The sequence below is a fragment of the Protopterus annectens genome, chromosome 2.part0 (assembly GCF_019279795.1).
Source record: "Protopterus annectens isolate FY-2018-M chromosome 2.part0, PAN1.0, whole genome shotgun sequence".
NCBI lineage: Eukaryota > Metazoa > Chordata > Ceratodontiformes > Protopteridae > Protopterus > Protopterus annectens.
In genome coordinates, this window is record NC_056728.1 from 350,451,174 (window position 1) to 350,470,033 (window position 18,860).

At 41.1% G+C, this 18,860-nt stretch overlaps 1 protein-coding gene across 3 annotated transcripts in view; it reads right to left on the minus strand.

Moving 5' to 3' along the window:
- Positions 1 to 18,860, minus strand: part of SYK (spleen associated tyrosine kinase) — a 1,380,702-nt gene that overhangs the window by 73,016 nt on the left and 1,288,826 nt on the right. For all 3 annotated transcript variants that reach the window (XM_044060819.1, XM_044060818.1, XM_044060817.1), the window contains one exon: positions 4,853 to 5,042. In XM_044060819.1, the coding sequence (XP_043916754.1) occupies positions 4,853 to 5,042 (190 nt within the window). The remainder of the gene's footprint in view (positions 1 to 4,852; positions 5,043 to 18,860) is intronic.

Below are 18,860 nucleotides of genomic sequence, written 5' to 3' on the forward strand. Positions count from 1 at the left end.
CCCATAGTTTTCCTTGTTAATGCCTTCAGAACTCTAGTCATTGAGCTTGGGTCATGAGTGTTACATTCAGAACTTTATCTCTTAATGTCATGGAATCAATTGTTACACAAAACATTTCTGCAAAATTAACTTAAACAATTTGACCAGAGATACTTCAAACAAATTCTTTCATTTATTCACTCTCTTCTAACCTATTTAATCCATGTCAATGTCCTGGCTGAGTCACAACTTATTCTAGTTCTAAAAGAACACACACACACACACACACACACACACACACACACACACACACACACACACACACACACACACACACACACACATGCATGCACACACATGCACATACGCACACAGACAGACACACAGACACACACACACACACACACACACACACACGCACACACGTACACGCACACACATGCACACACACACACACGTACACATGCACACACGCACACAGACACAGACACACACAGACACACACACACACACACACACACACACACACACACACACACACACACACACACACACACACACACACACACACACACACACTCATTCACGCACAAAACATATGTCTACAAGCAGTTTTGAGCATCAACAATTCACCTATAGAATGTTCTTGCAATGTAGGAAGAAACTGGTGCATCCAGAAAAAAGAAAGAAAAAAACAGCAAAAAACCTGCAGACTCACACACGTGTAAGACATCTTGACCAAGAACCAAACTGCATAAACAAGCTTTGTTAAGCAGTGACAACATCAAAGTTAGGGTTAGCATTTTAATTTCAAGCCTCTGTACTAAAGGAAAAGTAGCTATGGCAGTAGTGAGCACACTTAATCCTAGCACTGTAATTCACATAGCTAGAAAGACCCCAGAAGTCCCTAAATTATAAGTTCACTTGTCAAACACCCTCATCTTCAATGGACTGAAATTATATTCATAGGCTAGTATTAAGCTAACTGCCCTTGTGAGCCATTTTAAGCCTAGCCAATTATCCCTTGTGAGACTCAAACACTGCACTTTGTGTTTGTAAGGCAAACACCTTTACCATTAGGCCACCCTCCCAACCCTCATGTTCCTACACTCTGTCTCTTAAACTCTTGCATCATGATTTTTATTTGGCATTGAGTGTTGCTGAAGTTCCACTTCTCCTTGATCTTCTATATCTCTACAAAACAAATAGCCTTACAAACACTCAAACTAAGGAATTAAATCTCTGTCAGCAAAATAATAATTGGAATGGCAGATTTATTACTCAACCATCTCTGAAATAATCTTTCATTGCATATAAAACAGAATGATACCCTCACTTGAAGGCAGACTTTGACATTGCATGGCTACCTGTAAATTCATCCTGGGCCTGATTATGTCTGGCCATCCTGGAGACAGGAGATGTCTTAAGAGGGTAGATATTGGCAAGGTTATCATAGTTTGCCTTGCAAACTCTAATAATCTGTATATCTACACAATTTTTAAAACGTTCTATTTCCTATCTGTCAATTGTTCCATCATTTTCTACTGTCAGCATGCTATATTTTTCTCTCATGTTCCTTAGAATAGCTGCATGTATGTATTTGCAATGTTTTCTAAATATTTCTGTTTGACTATCTAAAATGTATTCTCTCTCTCCAATTGTTCTAGCTATATTCTGCACACACAGTACTTCTATTTTCCTTATTAATTGTGTGTTCCCTCCCACACACACACACACACACACACACACACACACACACACACACACACACACACACACACACACACACACACACACACACACACACACACTCTTAAAAATCATTTGCATAGATGACTAGTCACTGGTTTCAAAAACAAATGCATATTACATATATAAATAATGGGATTAATAGAGGTTGATGTCTTTCTATGACCAGAATTTAATTATATGGAAAAGATAAAACAAGGCACCCTTCTTATGCTACTCTACATATATTTGTTATCTAGTGCATACACAAAACCAGTATGTAATTTCCATCTCCTTGACAATTTTCTATTATTCTATTATAAAGAGCTTGGCTTCATCAGGTAAAGTGAAATAACCCTTTGGAACATAGTCTGCATTCAGCATCTCAGTGTCAGTACGATATGTATTTGCGTACAGTTCATAACTTTATGGTAGGCTTAATCTATCAGCCTCTTCTTTAAAACATCATTTGATAATGCATAGCTTATGTTTATCAAATAGGCCTCCATCTTTCTATCTTTTCCATGTATCTCTTGTTTAATTAAACCACAGCTATCTTTCCTTCTGGAATATTAAAAAGTATCCTGGGCGATACATTTCTATGTACTTTCTGAGCCCCTCACCATGCATGTAGTGCCTCCTGTGATCTTGTAGTTTAGGCTGAATTGGCTGCTATACTGTGCACCCTACCTCACCTGTGTAATGGCCTTTACAAACTTCCAGCACTGTGTTCTAGAAGAACACATAGAATACCATGGTGTGAACTCTCTCTGTAATGTGAACTCTATCTATCCTCCCATGTGATCCTTTATTAATGATGATGGATAAGTGTACTATATGAAAAGGTGCTAATGGACCATTATTAATATAGGATTGGGATTTCAACTTATAAATGGTTTCCATACTTTATTGGGAGAAGGCAAGCAGCCATCAACATTGGATTACCATACCACTCTTTTAGAGGCTCCAAGTGGGCTAGATGAGCATGAAATATTTTTTGTAATTATTTTAATGTCTGTAGCCTCATAAACGTTCTTGAAAGAACTATCTATTTGGCATTTTTGCTGTCTGAAAAAGATAATTCCACAGATATTTCTTGTAATTGTATTCACCTCCATGTTAGTAAAAGAAACAAAATAAAAGAGTACCTCTGTATCAGTCCTCAGATTAACCCTGGTTGTATTATCTTCTAAGGCAGTAAACTAGAGCTGAACACAAAACCAGATGGCTAATCAAACCAGTTTTAGGATGTATAGCCTAATCAGCAATCAACAACAGCAACTAACAACTATAAAAGCATGAGCAGCTAATCCTGTGAGCCATTCAAGAAGAGTGAAAATACCGTTACTTATAATACTGGACTAGCCACTGGTGCAGTGCATGATGGGAAATGTTTTCTGCTCCACTAACATGACTTAATGTAACTATTACAGGACCAAGACTACCAGTAGGAAAATGTCTTGCACTTTACTGCAGTTCTCTCAGACAAAACTCTGGGTTACATAAGGCATAATGATCCTACCATAGCCTAGTGTGGGGCTCCCTGAGGGAGCAGGGCACTATTTAGATGAATAGGTTCAACTGGCCTAAGGCTGGTCCCAGCTAAAACAACCTTTGTAAGGCGTTGTCTCTCTGACAAACGGGTTAAAGAGTGTTTTATGTACTGGGGTGTGGATTGCAGTGTATAATTGGCATGTCTATTTTTTTTTTGTTTTTTTAGTTTTGCTGTCATTGGTGGACAATAGTTTATGAACAGTAAATTAGTTTAGTGAGCGCAGTAAAGTGGCTATGGTAGTAATTGTTAACCAGTTTGTGTTGCGCAATGAAATTCAATGGTATTCCTATTTTTGAAAGGGGGAAGGAATCTCCATATTTATTGTCTGGAACCTGGGAGATTTTGTTGTTGTCTGGTAAGTATAGGGTGATTATCATATGTGTACATTAATGCCTGGGAAAAGATGACACTGACTCTTTAAATCTTTTGGCTTTATACAGTATATGAGGCAACTGGTAAGGAGGTAAGTATAGCATTAGTATAATTACGCTGTCACTTAAAAGTTTAATGTGTTAATTGTAATCTTTTAAAAATATAACACAGTCTCATAGGAAATGCATTTCAGTGTTAGGTTGTACATTATAATGATTCATTTATAAGTCATGTTCTTGAAAATTAAATTGCATTAAGAAAAATCTCTACTGGGAAAGGGGAATTCTTCAGAATAATTTTGAACCATTCTAAAGGGAAAACAACTCTTTATCAATGTTTGGAATTCAGCTTGACAGAATTTTAAGTCAAAATTTTAAGTAGACAGGCAATGTATTCTTAACAGAGAGTACATGTGGAGTACAGAGAAGCAAACCCCTCACAGAAAGCATCCAACATCCACCAAAAATAATTCTGAGTGCTAATAATGAGTTCTATATCCTGTCTGATCTGACAAGGCTATTAGAGAAGCTAAAAACAGGTAGCATATGGAGGGTTAAGATCAGGTCTCTGATCATAACCATGTTATTTTGTGAAGCTCGAGTGACGAATCTTCTCATCCATGTTGAGAATACATAATAAAACGTTATGATTGATGAGACATGATCATAACTCTTAGTAGTGCAGGGAGTCTTATCTTCTCCTTGTACCATCAGTTACAAGAGAATTTAAAGGCCAGTAAAACACTTAGCAAGTGCTGTCGCATAGACAGCAAGTAAGGAAAAAGTCAGTGACAGTTTTTATATACTAAACTACTAGTTAAACTTCAGTGTGCATAAGAAAGATATTCAGGGACTGAAGAAATGCCACATCCCATATAATGGACCATCATAGCCCTTAGGGGATGTGTAATAATTGTTACACACCTCTGTTATGGATGTGTCTTGCGCAACAGTAGCACGTAGTAGCTTTATCTTTTTTCCGATTTTGGAAAGTAATCATGGCACCTCATGCACTACATATATTTCAACTTTTTCCATATTGATAACAACAGAGTTACTTTACACATCAACTGTTATTGCAAACAAGACCACTGTAATCTATTTTATGTTCCAAGAAAATCCTTTAGATATTGTCTGTTTCATCATGCACACCACAAAATAAAGCAATAATGTATAAATTAACCAGCACTTGAAATAGATTTTCTAACTAAAGCCTTACCTTGTAGTAATTTTCTTCTGAATTCAAAGCCTTAGAAAGTCCAAAGTCACTAATTTTTGCATAGTGTTGAGTGACTAAGAGCACATTTCTTGCAGCCAAATCTCTGTGAACAAAGTTGTTGTCTTCCAAGTATTTCATTCCCATGGAAATCTGATGAACAAGTTCCACTATGTTTTTTACTGTGACTTCTCTGCAAAGAAAATGTATATATATTTTCATTTGTTCAGTTTCCATGTCTTTGTTCATCCATATTATAGGTCATTAGTCTTATCTATAAGTAAATCACCTCAATAAATAAAACACTTTCTACTTCTTCAGACAGTGACTTTACATTTTTGTCCAAGAACTGATTTGACACTCCAAATTCTGAAGTCTTTATTTGTTGAATTTAATGTATAAAGGCTGGATTGGCGGTGTTGAGGATGGATGGCTAGATTCTAATTATGTAACATATTATCATGATATGGCAGCAAACATGCCAGCAGAGAGACGTCTTGATATGTACCTGCAGTTGCAGGGTGGAAAGGAACACTTCATTACAGAAGTCAATAACATGGAATTAAACAAATAAAAACTTAAAATGATCGCAGACAATTCTAAATAGGATATTAATCTGCAGAATGACTCATTTGAAAAATATGTTTGCCAATTTACTGCAACAAATCCTTCAGCCAACACAAAAACAAATTTCAACAACTTCCCATTTTTTACTCATTCCCCGGGATTCATGAAGCTCAGCGCAAGGCCGGCGTAAGGCCTGCGCCGGCCGTGCAGTGTATATATGGTGTAGTAGTGCCATATGCATATTAATGAAGGTGCGCTGCCACCACATCCACGTGCATAGGAAACGTGCGCGAGTGCATGGGGCATTACTAAGCTGTGCCCGGAGGCGTGTCAATGTCGGCTGTTGATGAGCAACCTAAACTGCTGAATATTATAGTCTGCCTGCAATAGTAATCGCACCTATCAGTGTCCGTGGATAATGAAATGTATGCAAAGCATGCAAGACAGTTCCCGGCCACACAAAATTGAGAACCAAACAGAAATGCACGCAACACAATATGAGTTTCCGTCCATGGAACAAATGATATTTAAAATCGTGTGTCCGTAATGTACTGCACTGTAAGTAGTTATACCCAGTGGAATTGAAGCGCATCATGTCAGCGCGCCGCCAATACACACATCTAGCCCCATGGGCAGGGTCACCAGCAGTCTCACAGTGCTAGTGATAGTACACAGCTGGGCAGTTGTGGCCATATAACAACCGTAAAGAAACCTGACTGTCCATATTGTATACCAAACTCACACAACCATATGAATATTAAAATGTGCTATACACATGAACAGGAATGTAACTGGCACATACACATAGGATGGTATATGCGGAACCGGGACATCCAAATGCAGAACCCATGCATGTAAATGGAATACGCAACATCCCCTGTATAGCACATAACCCACACCCATGTCCGAATGTCCACCAAATCCAGCTACCAGCCTTGCGCAGCTGTACACCTACACATAGCGAGTATTACCCATATGTAGTAGGAAGTATCACCCTAGGCAGTGTCAGGATTGCAAATATGTATCCCACGTTTGTAAACATCCTATTACAGTTACGTAAATCCAAATGCCTGTGCATTCATGTTTTGGCAAAATGTGTGTACATCCCGTGTGGGATAAGTAACCTGTTGAAACATAAGAGTTGTTTACATGCCACGGTGTCTAGTACTGTACACATCTGGACAAAACATGTATGTGTAGTCACGGTACTGTTCAGTTTCTAGACGGACATGCAAAACATACTACGCAGGATGGAACACCTGTCCACCATGCAGGCCGCCCCACTAGGGTTGCCACCTGTTCAGATGCCCAAGGTGGGGCATCTTTTGTAGAAATGTGAGAATTTGCAGGATAAAACATACCCCTGGCCAGTACAAAGGACAGAATTACACTTGTTTGCCAAAATAAAAGTTCATTTCGTAGCATTTGAATTGCTTATGCTATTTCATATAATAGTTATGTGTTTCAGATACAAAATAACTGTATTATGCAACTATTAAAGAAAATAAATATATTTTGTCTTAAAATCACAGAACATTTTCCATGTCTTACGTTTTGTCGCAGGACACAACTGTCCAAAGTGGGACTTCCCCTCACAAAGAGGGACAGGTGGTAACCCTACTCCCCACTGAATTATCAACAGTATATATTCCACTCAATCACATACCGACACCACCTCTCACCCTATTACAGCAACAAAATCTGGACAAAGCCTAAAATGATGGGTGGACAAACAGGGACAGATGTAAATACTGCTCTCACAATCTTCGAAAGTTCACAGAATAATAGTATGTACATTAGCATGAAATGTGAGGGATGTGGGGTAGTCCCCGAGTATTACAGAGGTCCATACATTTTTACAGTAACAAACCTTCACATTTGTTTACTGTACTACTGCATACCTGTAGTTAATTCATAGTTAATTCATGTCCAAAATAATAATCCTCGTATGAATGAATACAGGAAATAGTCCAATGTGAATGGGAACACCACTCACTGTGGATTATGTATTGTAACCACTCCCACCCATATTATGTATTGCCAGCATTATAAGCTGCTGACAGGTGCCCAAACACCTGTGTCTGCAAACACAGGTAAAATGTTTAAAATGGACAGACTCTGTCCATGTGCTTTGTCTGACATTTGAACACGGTCAGGGCAGTACCGTTCACCAGGCGGACAAGCCTAAACCCAGATCACCACATGAACACCCTGATAATTAAAGACTTGTATGTGTCAGGACTATAAGCCTTGGGGTTCTGAATATCCCTGCAGTGATTAAATATGCAGCTTGGGTCCAGAGCAGTAGGGAATAGGGAATGTGTAATATGTAGTACCGCATTTTTCCCAGCAGGAGAATGGATGCCTGTGTATAAATGAGTCAGAACACCAAAAGTATAGTGGTTACAGCATCCGGCCAACGTGAATGCAGTCCCGGTTCAACTACGACTACAGCACATATAATGTTAAAGTGTAATGAATGTGTCTGTGCTGTACAGACATTTAAATATGTAAAGGTGAACTTGTGTTTCTCATATGTCTGTTAACCAGATTACATATATTTTACTGGTACTGTCACAAGTAATAAAGCCCATGTAAGCACAAAGACTTAGTAAACATATGTAACCCACAATAAGGATATGCAAGTGCACCTGCACATAACCCACAATAAGGAAATAAGGAAATGCAAGTGCGCCTGCGCGTGTATAATCCGCTCACAGCATAGCAAATGAATGCTGTTTTCTACATGTAATGTCTATATATGGATATATACATTTGTGTATAGATATATATCCACATACTTAAACTAAATAAATATATGAAATAAAGAATGCACAGACATATATATATATATATATATATATATATATATATATATATATATATATATATACACAAACACATACAACATTAATTGATATATACATAAACAAATGTCCTCATAGATATAACACATGTACATAAATAGGTTACATCACAGCTAGTATGGATAGACATACAGACATGCAATTAAGGTAAATACACTGCTGCTTTCAAAACTATTGCCTGGAAAGTACCAGTATGCCAGATCTGCAAGTCCTACTCTTTAAACATGGATATAGGTGTCCTTTGCAGGACCCCAAAAATTGTGAATCTATACAGGCACCGTCCTGTAATGATTGCTGCAAAGAAGTGTCATCCACAACTACATTATAGCTGTACATGCAACAGTAGCTTGTGCAAGTGTAATAACACATGGGTTGACAGAATGAATGACATATGTCCCGATACGCGGAGAGTGGATAGTGCTTAGAAGTGTCTTCATACTTTATTATCGCTCACATTAAATATGTGTTATGACTACTGTGGAGGGGTGTCAGGTCTGAGAATCATGGGTATGCAATAATGGGCCTAGGTGCCTAGGTGTTGGTTGGCACAGATTTATGAGGTCCGCCCCATGGGAGTGATTAATATTCCTATGTGGGTATAGCAGACGCCTATATCTTCCAAAAATGAAGAACCCATTTACTGGATATTGTGTAAACTATTGGGGGAAGACGTAGAGACTTATATCAGTATCTTGTAAGCGATTATCATGGACGTACATGCATACGACTAAGATGGTAACCATACCTCTCAACCCTTCAGAATAAGACATCTGGACAAAGGAATTTTAAAATAAGTACAAATAGGGAATATTTCAAATATTCCTCTTACAAAGTCAGAACATTGATAGAATAATGGATCATTCATTAGTATGAATGTTTCGAGGGTTATTAATTATAAACTACTAATGTCTGTCATTATTGTCTAACCCCACAGTCCCTAATGACTTGCCACTAAATTACCAGAAAGGCACAATATTATTAAAAAAGGAACAAAATTATAAGTCTAAGTTCAGGACATTTACCCAAAATGTGTACAGTTGAGAGGTATGAAGGTAACCCTGACCTAAATAAATGGACAGAACTAGTGAGATTAGGTGGACAGGTGTGAAGAAAGACGTGATGACAAATGACAAAACATGTATAAGTCAAAAGCATGTACCTCGATAAATGTGATGAATACTTATGCCCTGTGATAGTCAATGTGGAAGGTTAATAGAAACAACATAAATGTGTCCCTCAGGGTGTTATGCAATGTCCCCGATACAGTGTTCAGTCTCCCACACTTGCATGTGAGTTCTGCCACTGACGGAAAGCACAAATACCGACGAACACATAAGGTAGATGATAGCAGAATATGTTTTGATTAGCACCTGTTGGCTTTTGTGAGGAACACAACACTCTGGGCGGGTGTGTCCTACAAAAGGAATGTAATGGCATCTGGCCTGTGATTTCTTCATATATTGTGTGTAGTGGTGTAATAAAATGACATATCTTGTATCAGAAACAGATACATGTTATAGGAAACAGTATTATCGACTATACTACTAAAAGACAAATCTGAAGGTATGAAAAGCGCTGAAGTAGTCAGTTTAGTATTGACCGCAGGTATGTGTTGACTTGTCAAATGTCACAGCTGTACATATAGTTCCTGTAGGGCTGTCACCTCTACAAATGATGAAAGTGGGAGCTGCTCTGTAGAAATGACAGATGTAGCAGGTCAAAATATACCTACAGCCATGCTTACTCCACAAATAGACATATTAGCACACAGCAAAGCTTAGGCCAGGATTCACAAAGCCTTGGCCAGCATGTACGAGTAGAGTAAGAGTAGAGCAAGGCAAGATGTCTGCCGAGCTATTCACCAATATCCTGTAGAGGTGTGTAATACAGCCCCTAAAACGGACGTTGCACAGACAATGTTAGGATATGCAAATTACCCCATTTGTAGGTGAAAGCTATGCAAATGATGTAAAATTTGCGATACATGAAACAGTAAGCTGTCCATGCAAGAGTAGAGTTATGTGCAGAACTGTACACGGATGTTAACCGAGTGACGTTCTGCAAGTAGCTAAACGGAGCAATGTCATCTGCAAATAAAGGATGGATTTAGTTGAAGAAGCATGCCAATGGCCAAATATAAGGCCAGTGGCATGTTTTTCCATTGGAAATTAATAAAACTCTAGTTGTCCTCCCCCAATCTCTGGTGTTTATGTGTAGAGCAGCGGCGTGAATACGCGCTGCGCATACAAAACAAGACAAATATGTAAAATATACATACAAATTGTAATGTCAGTTAAAAGTTAGTTCGCCATGCAGGAGAATGGCAAGCTGAAGACAACATGGTGACTGAGTAGTGGTTGCTATGTGTGGAAGTGCACTCTCAGAGATGTAACCAAGCATTAGTAGGCAATCCTATGCAACTGAGGCTGAGGATAGTGAAGCACAATTTGTCATGCCATATGGGCCAAGCCTCTACAGTGTAAGAGTAGGTTAAGGGGACTATCAGCGTAGAAGATAGGTGACATCATGAGTGTGTATGTATAAAACACTGTAATCTTATTGGAGCAATGTGTCACATGTTTGCTGTCAGTGACTTATCAGTGGAAGAGGCGTGTTATGATTTATTCTAGGTAAAGTCAGGAAACTGACGGTGTATGCCATGGATATCACTGAAGTTTCTTGCAAACCTGCTGAAGTGTGTTTGCGCCCATGCGCGCCTGTAAGCCTGAGTAAGCATGTGTGCACGCATGTCTTCCCGTGTGCGCATGTTGAAGAATGAGTAAGCTAATGTAAGATTGTTGAAGCCTGTGAAAATGTCATGTAAGCCAATGTAAGTGTTTGTACGCATGTATAAGCCTGTGTGCACGCGTGGAAGCAGATGTGAACTTCACTGTGCTCCTATGTGCGGCGCCGCTCACTGTGGACACAGACAGTGAAAAGGAAGGTAAACAAATAGCAGTAAGTTAACCAAGGAGAACTACCACAGCTAGCAGGTGAAAACAATCAGACTGAGTATATTACACAGCCAGTACAGTAGGCCAGCACAGCACAGCACGTACAACTCTACAAACAGCATTCCACCATGTTTTCTCAGACACACTGCAACACTGTAGTATACTAAGAGAAGTGAAAACTGTAAAAGCTTAACTGAGACAACATAATGTTAGGGGCTGCCATTGCTATTATACGTCAACATATGTAACATGTGGAGGGTTGTGCCAATGTGAATGCTGCTCAGCAACACACAATGAGTAGACGGAGAAGAGTGTGCAGACACAGGGTAACCTACCAGGGGCTACATGAGCTGGAGACAGTAGAGCACTATAGAGTGGACAGAGACCTCCTGCAGAAGATTGTGGAGCTGTGCAGGCCATGTCTCACACACAGAACCAACAGAGGGAAACCTGTCCCAGTGGAAACCAAGGTATGTGTTGCCCTAAGGATACCAGCATCAGGTACCTTCCAGAGATCAACTAGTGATATGATGTGGATTTCACAAACATCAGCATCCAGGGTACTGCACCAGTTCATGAATGCCATGTCAGCACATGTCAGTGATCATGTATATATTACCAGTTCCTGTGAGGTATTGGGCAGCAATATGTGTCTTTTCCACACAATAGTGGAATACCCTGAGTACTGTGTGTGATACACTGCACGCACATATGCATCAAAGCACCAGCCAGTGAGTGTGGTAGGGCCTACATCATCCACAAGAGCTTCCCCTCCATGAAGTGGCGGTTTGTGTGTGATGGCCAGCCCATAATGCTGAATGTGTGTGCTGTATGCCCTGGAAGCTGCAATGCTTCCTATATGTGGCATCTGATGCAGCTGTACAAAACATTTGGCAATGGGGACAACCCTCATGGTCACCTAGTGGGGGATGCTGGATGTACAGTTCAACTGTGGCTGATGACACACATCAGAAATGCACACACACATGAACAGGAATGCCATAATGAGGCACACACACAAACAGAAACTTTAATCTACCATGTGTTTGTGTCGCTCAAGTCACAGTTCTGGTGCCTGGACATATCCAGTGGAGCATTAAAGCACTTGTCAATTACATGTACCAGAATTGTCTGTGGCCTAGGTCATCTGTGTCACACACACACACACACACACACACACACACACACACACACACACACACACACACACACACACACACACACACACACATGACAGTTTGTATACATAGTGTGAGTGACTGTTCATGTATGTGTATTACTGAAGAACAGTTCAAACAAAGCAAAGTCTGTCAATAATGGACATTCATCATAGTTGTACAACCACCTTGGAGGATATGCATGCAGAACTCTCATCACTTATGTGATACAGTGATGTACTTCAAAATACCATTGTAAATGCAAATATCAAATGACAAATGACATAGCACTTGTCTATATGTACACATTGTTACCCATTATACATATTGGGGTGTAATACCTATGTGTTACTGTTGGTATAGTATGTGTAGTAAATGTGGATAACTAACTCTTTTTAGCCTTATAGGTTTACAGCATGGGTTGGATAACACGTATCTGTCTGTATGATACCCTTGTGTAGAATAACTGTGTCATGTGCAGAATGCATTGCAGACCACAGTATGAATTCCCAGATGTGGACAGGAATATCCCTATTGTCTTTGCTTGTAACTAACATGGCTATATGTCAAACAGTAATGGTCCCAGCAATGTGTAGTGGTCAGTACTAGTGTGTACTGGTATAGTATAGTACATGTAGGATCAACATGCTACTGTGTGTCCTACATGTGTGGGTCAGTTGTGAAGATATCATATAACAATTGGTTATTCAGACTGTTGAGGTCGTGTCAACTACCATAATGCAAAACAATCACAGACAGTAACAGTATCACCACAGCACTGTATAAAACCATAGCAATCACACATGTGTAGACAAGTACAACAATATGTGCAGTATAATGCATACTGGCCACCAATAGAAACTATGACGTTTTAACAGTGTGTAATACAGGGCATGTCACCATTCCAATGTGTCCACTATACATGTACATGCAGACAGTGCACCTTCACCATGTTCACATATAAATACATGAAAATCTGTACTACACACATCACACACGTACTGCACACTCTGAAACACATGCTGCCAATACTACACATGTCAGTCAAATGGCACATGGATGGATAATACATCTTCAGAATTAACAGTGCTGTACACTATAATACAATGATGATCTTAGCTGTAATGCATCATGCCTGCTTACATACACCTAGAAGGAAATCACACTTTGTGTTAACATTTTAACATTATTACAGTGCTATGAAGCCACCATGTTAGTCTGTACCTGCATCAATGTTACACATTACAAGAGGAGGCACAGGTGTCATCATATGCACAGGGTACGTAGTTTATTTTCCAGAACCTGTCATTGAGCCATCCAATCAACATGTATGTATTTGTGTGTGTGTGAGGGACAACAGGTTTTGCATGGCCCAATGTTGATGCAATGTGTGTGTATGTGTTATCCCTAGCTGTTTGTTTTATGTGTGTGTCTGCATGTACACATTTCAGCATGTGTCAGCCATATACTGGAGGTTGTGGGACAGTCACAGACTGTACCTGCCAGGCTGTACAGATCGCCATTTCTGGCCATGGACACCCCTCCATGCATTCAACAATATTCCAGTCCTGCACCTGGCAATGTATACACATACATTCTTGGGATCTGTATCACAACCTGTGGATAAATGTGTGTCAGTAATGTTAACCTCATTTGCATAGTATTGTCATTTAAATTCAAATCAAAATCCCATAACAGAACTCGATGAAGGCTGTCCCACAAAAAACGTCACTATCAAACAAACTCTTCAGTCCAGTGTTGTAATTCACAAAGATTTAATAAACACATAGCAAGATACTCATCCTCCAAAGTAATAACCACTGCTGACTGCTGCTGAGATGTGCACACGACCATTTAAAGCTGCTGTACTATCATTGTTTTCAATGTCCCTTGTAATACCCAGCAACAAAATAACTGGTCACTACACAACTATAACCCAGGATCACTACAGCACACAGTATGTGCACTATTACAGAGTCATAGCAAATTTAGATACATCCAAGGTGATCACGAACAGATAATGCAGCACATTCAATAGTGCTAATATCCACATACATATTACAAATATATATATATATATATATATATATATATATATATATACACACACACACACACACACACACACACACACACACACACACACACACACTTGGCAGGGCTGGGAATTGAACATACACCTAACTACCTTATCACACTACAGCATTACGCATTTACAGAACGCTACCAAGATTACTGAACACAGCACTCCCAGAGGCATACTTCTAGGTGGGTGACATCATCCGCAAAGGCAAAGACGCTGATAGGGAATGTATGTGTTGTGAGGCATCTAAAAGCATTACTGTGTCCCCAGGCAGCTGGAAACACACACACATGCACACACACACACACACACACACACACACACACACACACACACACACACACACACACACACACACAATTGGCAGGGCTGGGAGTTGAACATACACCTAACTACCTTATCACACTACAGCATTACGCATTTACAGAATGCGCTACCGAGATTACTGAACACAGCACTCCCAGAGGCATACTTCTAGGTGGGTGACATCATCCGCAAAGGCAAAGATGCCGATAGGGAATGTTTAGAGAGTGAGCAGTCTGAAAGCATATTACTGTCCCAAGGTAGACGTAGACAAACACATGGCAGTGCTGTGATCGGGGCAACTAAATATCTATGGAGCACTACAAAACTACATAGATATGGGACGCACCACAGATAGTACACCCTTCGAGACAGCAACCAGTGTGTTCAATGCAGGCATCCATAGTGACATTGAAAATGGACATCGGTTGCCTGGATGACCACCATGGCTATACAGGATGTCAATGGCCATGCCCACACACTTAGTATCACATGTCTGTTTGGAATGTACTGTGTGTCCATCTACACAACGGTGTACTGGGCATGCTCACACACTTAGCAGTTGCAAAGGGCCGTCTTGCATGCACATGGATTCTAATCACAGAAGGGCACAGTTTGGAATGTACTGTGTGTCCATCTACACAATGGAGTACTGGGCATGCTCACACACTTAGCAGTTACAAAGGGCCATCTTGCATGCACATGGATTCTAATCACGGCAGGGCGCAGTTTGGAATGTACTGTGTGTCCATCTACACAATGGCGTACTGGGCATGCTCACACACTTAGCAGTTGCAAAGGCCATCTTGCATGCACACGGATTCTAAACACAGAAGGGCACAGTATGGTATTACTGTCCCCACGTACATGAAGGCCACTCACATGTATTGACCAGTACACACTCAAGAGCTATCACAGTTGTCTCAGGTGTAGATCACAGAGGTACACACCACAATCTACAATGTAGCTGTCACACATCACCATGTCATTGGACCAGCAATACACAGCCATACATTAACACAACACCGTGTGACTCATGACCAGTGGACTGTACATAGGTCTACAGCAACTGTGCAGACTACACATGTACCGACAGGGTTCCATCATGTGTTATGCATTGCAATGATACCACTGTACATAACCAGGTCGACTCTACACATACCAGGGGCCCTGGGTCTTACACAGCTGTGACAGATGACTGTCACTGTACACCAACGAACACACATGTTTGGCTATGTCATACATGTAATTGCAGTGGATATGTGCATGGACCAAACACACAACACATATGTACATAGCATAGCTTTTGCTGTCCTCTGTGCAGACAAGTGGCTACAGCAATCATACGCACACAAATGGAAGGTGGGTCCATGGCTGTTGAATGCTAACAGCACATAAGGTAGCAATGTTGACCAAGGACACATTCCCTCTGTACTAGTTACCCATGACACCCATCATATCATACAACACTCCATGTGTTATGTATGTGAACACACATGTCCACCAATTGCAATACATACAAACATGGCTACATGACAGGCATGTAAGACCAACACACATGTAGAATCTGTAGTGTGCATGCAGCTACCATGCATGTACAGTAGCTGATGTAAGTAACTCATCTGTGCCTAATTACAACATGCAGCTGCAATGCAGCCCCATCATTGACACTTTTATATGGTGACATACTGACAGTACGGTAGGATGTACAGCAGGTATGGATGGATGTGTGTACATAAAGTGGTGATGCACCTGTGTAGATGAATGTTTGCCAGGGATGGCTCACAGGTGTGTCACACTCCATCCAACCATGACATGTGCAAACAGTACGCTATGTTACCGTTACTTGACAGTGGAGACATAACACCTACACAGTGGTCAGGTGTTACCGACAGTATGTCACTTGACACCTATAACAATTACATCCTCCCATGTGCATATAACAGCACAATTGCTGAAGGTAGCGTTTGTACACATAATGCGGCCAATACTGCTGCATGTCTGTCAGACGTATCATCATATAGCAGGTGTATCATTCACAGTACTGCCATGTGTGTTTGCTTGTGTGACCATATATGCCACATATGGTGTGGAATACAACCCAGTTGTCACATACCCCTGTACACTGTTGTAGAGATATGTACATACTGCAGTGTGGAAAGCATGATGTAGGCAGGTGTGGTGTGTGTATCACACACATCAGCTATCAAAATGTGTATGACATTTGTGGTCTCCACAGTGTGTGTGTGTATGTGTGTATGTAGGTATGTATGGCTGTCTGGTGCATGGAGTGAGGCTGTATGCTGCCATACAGAACACACAGGATCCCTAACCCCTCATGGTGATGCAGTCCACTACCCTGTTGATGCCATCGGTCTCAGCCGCACTGGCTACCTGTACATGTTCTTTTTCTCCGTCACATTGTATGGGTGCACAGTACTGTGAGGGTGATGACCACATAGGCAAGGGTCCTCACCTCAACACTATGGGGTGTGCATTATAGTGTTGTTGACCCCATTAGTGTGAGCATGTTCCTGTAATGTGACAGGGTATTACTGTTACACAGTGAGGCCTCATGCTATCAAGTGGCCTCTAACATTATCATTGGCCAGACCGCTGTGTACAACCCCTGCACCATGTCAACATACCTGTGATGTGACCTGGTATGGATGTCACGTCTCTAGCCACTGTAGCCTATTAAACTGCCCACATGCTTCTGGATCAGTATATGTGTGGACATCTGTGGTATGTTAGACTTTCAGACAGTCAGGCTGAGGCTACGTTTAGCATGCTGATGCTGATATTGCCATATGTGCCTGCAAACAGTGCTACCTGTAGGCACATGCAAGTAGACCATAAGGAGGGAACCAGGGCATCATTACCAACATACTGTTACTGTTGTTACCATGACACATACTGTGAACATATAACAATGCATGCTAAACCTGTACTGCATGGTATGTCTGGTGCGTGTCAACAGTACACAACTAATGTAATATACACTTCTCTCACTATTCTTACACAACTAATGTAAATTACACTTCTCACTATTCTGTTCACCCTCTGCATCAGACCATTTGAGCATGTCCCTACACCGATGGTGTGGATGACAGGGATGCAGCACAGGCTTCATCATATGCGCAGGGTGATAATGTTTGCCAGGGGCATAGGCTGCACCAATGGATGACATCATGTGTGTGGGTAAAGACCAGTGATATGATTGGACATGTCTGTTCAGTATGCATGTGGTTGTTGTTGTGCTCTACAGATGTCTTTGCTGTGTGTGTGTATGTGTGCACACAGTTCTGCCTTTTATGAGGCCTACACGGGGTATTATTGACAGCTCCAGATTGTACAGACCAGGTTGTACAGCTCACTTAATCTGGCCACGGCCACGTGACATGGTCTGCCAGGGGTTGCACGGGCACTACGAGGCGGAGGTACTGATTGGCTACTGTCCGACGACACATGTCCACTGGAACCGTGTCTCCACTGGGAACGTCCAGGGCCATGTCCACGTGGCATGCTGTGTCCTGGTGTGTACAGCGCAGCACCAGCTGCACTGCTACTGCTACCGGCACTATGGGAGCGGGCATGTGAGGGGGCACACTCACGTTGACCTGCACTAGGTGGTGTGGCTGGCCTATGTCCATGTGGCCTATGCCTCACTCCTACCAGATGTTCCAGCACAGACAGCTCATGCTCGCGGATTGCCATGCCACGGTCAAGGATTCCAACCATGTCACCCAATCACCTGTGAATAACATCAGCAATCTGCTGTTGAGCATTTGCCATTGCCTGGAAGTTGTCATTTAGGGTACGGATAGCAGCCCTCTGCAGCCTCTGCCCTTCAATGGTCTGTTGTTCAGCATGTGCCTGCGCCCCCATTACAGTCTGGAACATGCATCTGGTGATACCAGCTGTGTGTGTGGTACTGTTTGCGTACCACACATGTTGTTCCAATGCATACTACATATGCCTCCATTGTAGAACACCTCCACCGTTGTATGCACAGCTGACCACATATGTAGCAATGACAAATACTGTGGTTTCAAGTTCGCAAGTGTTAACTGGCCACAT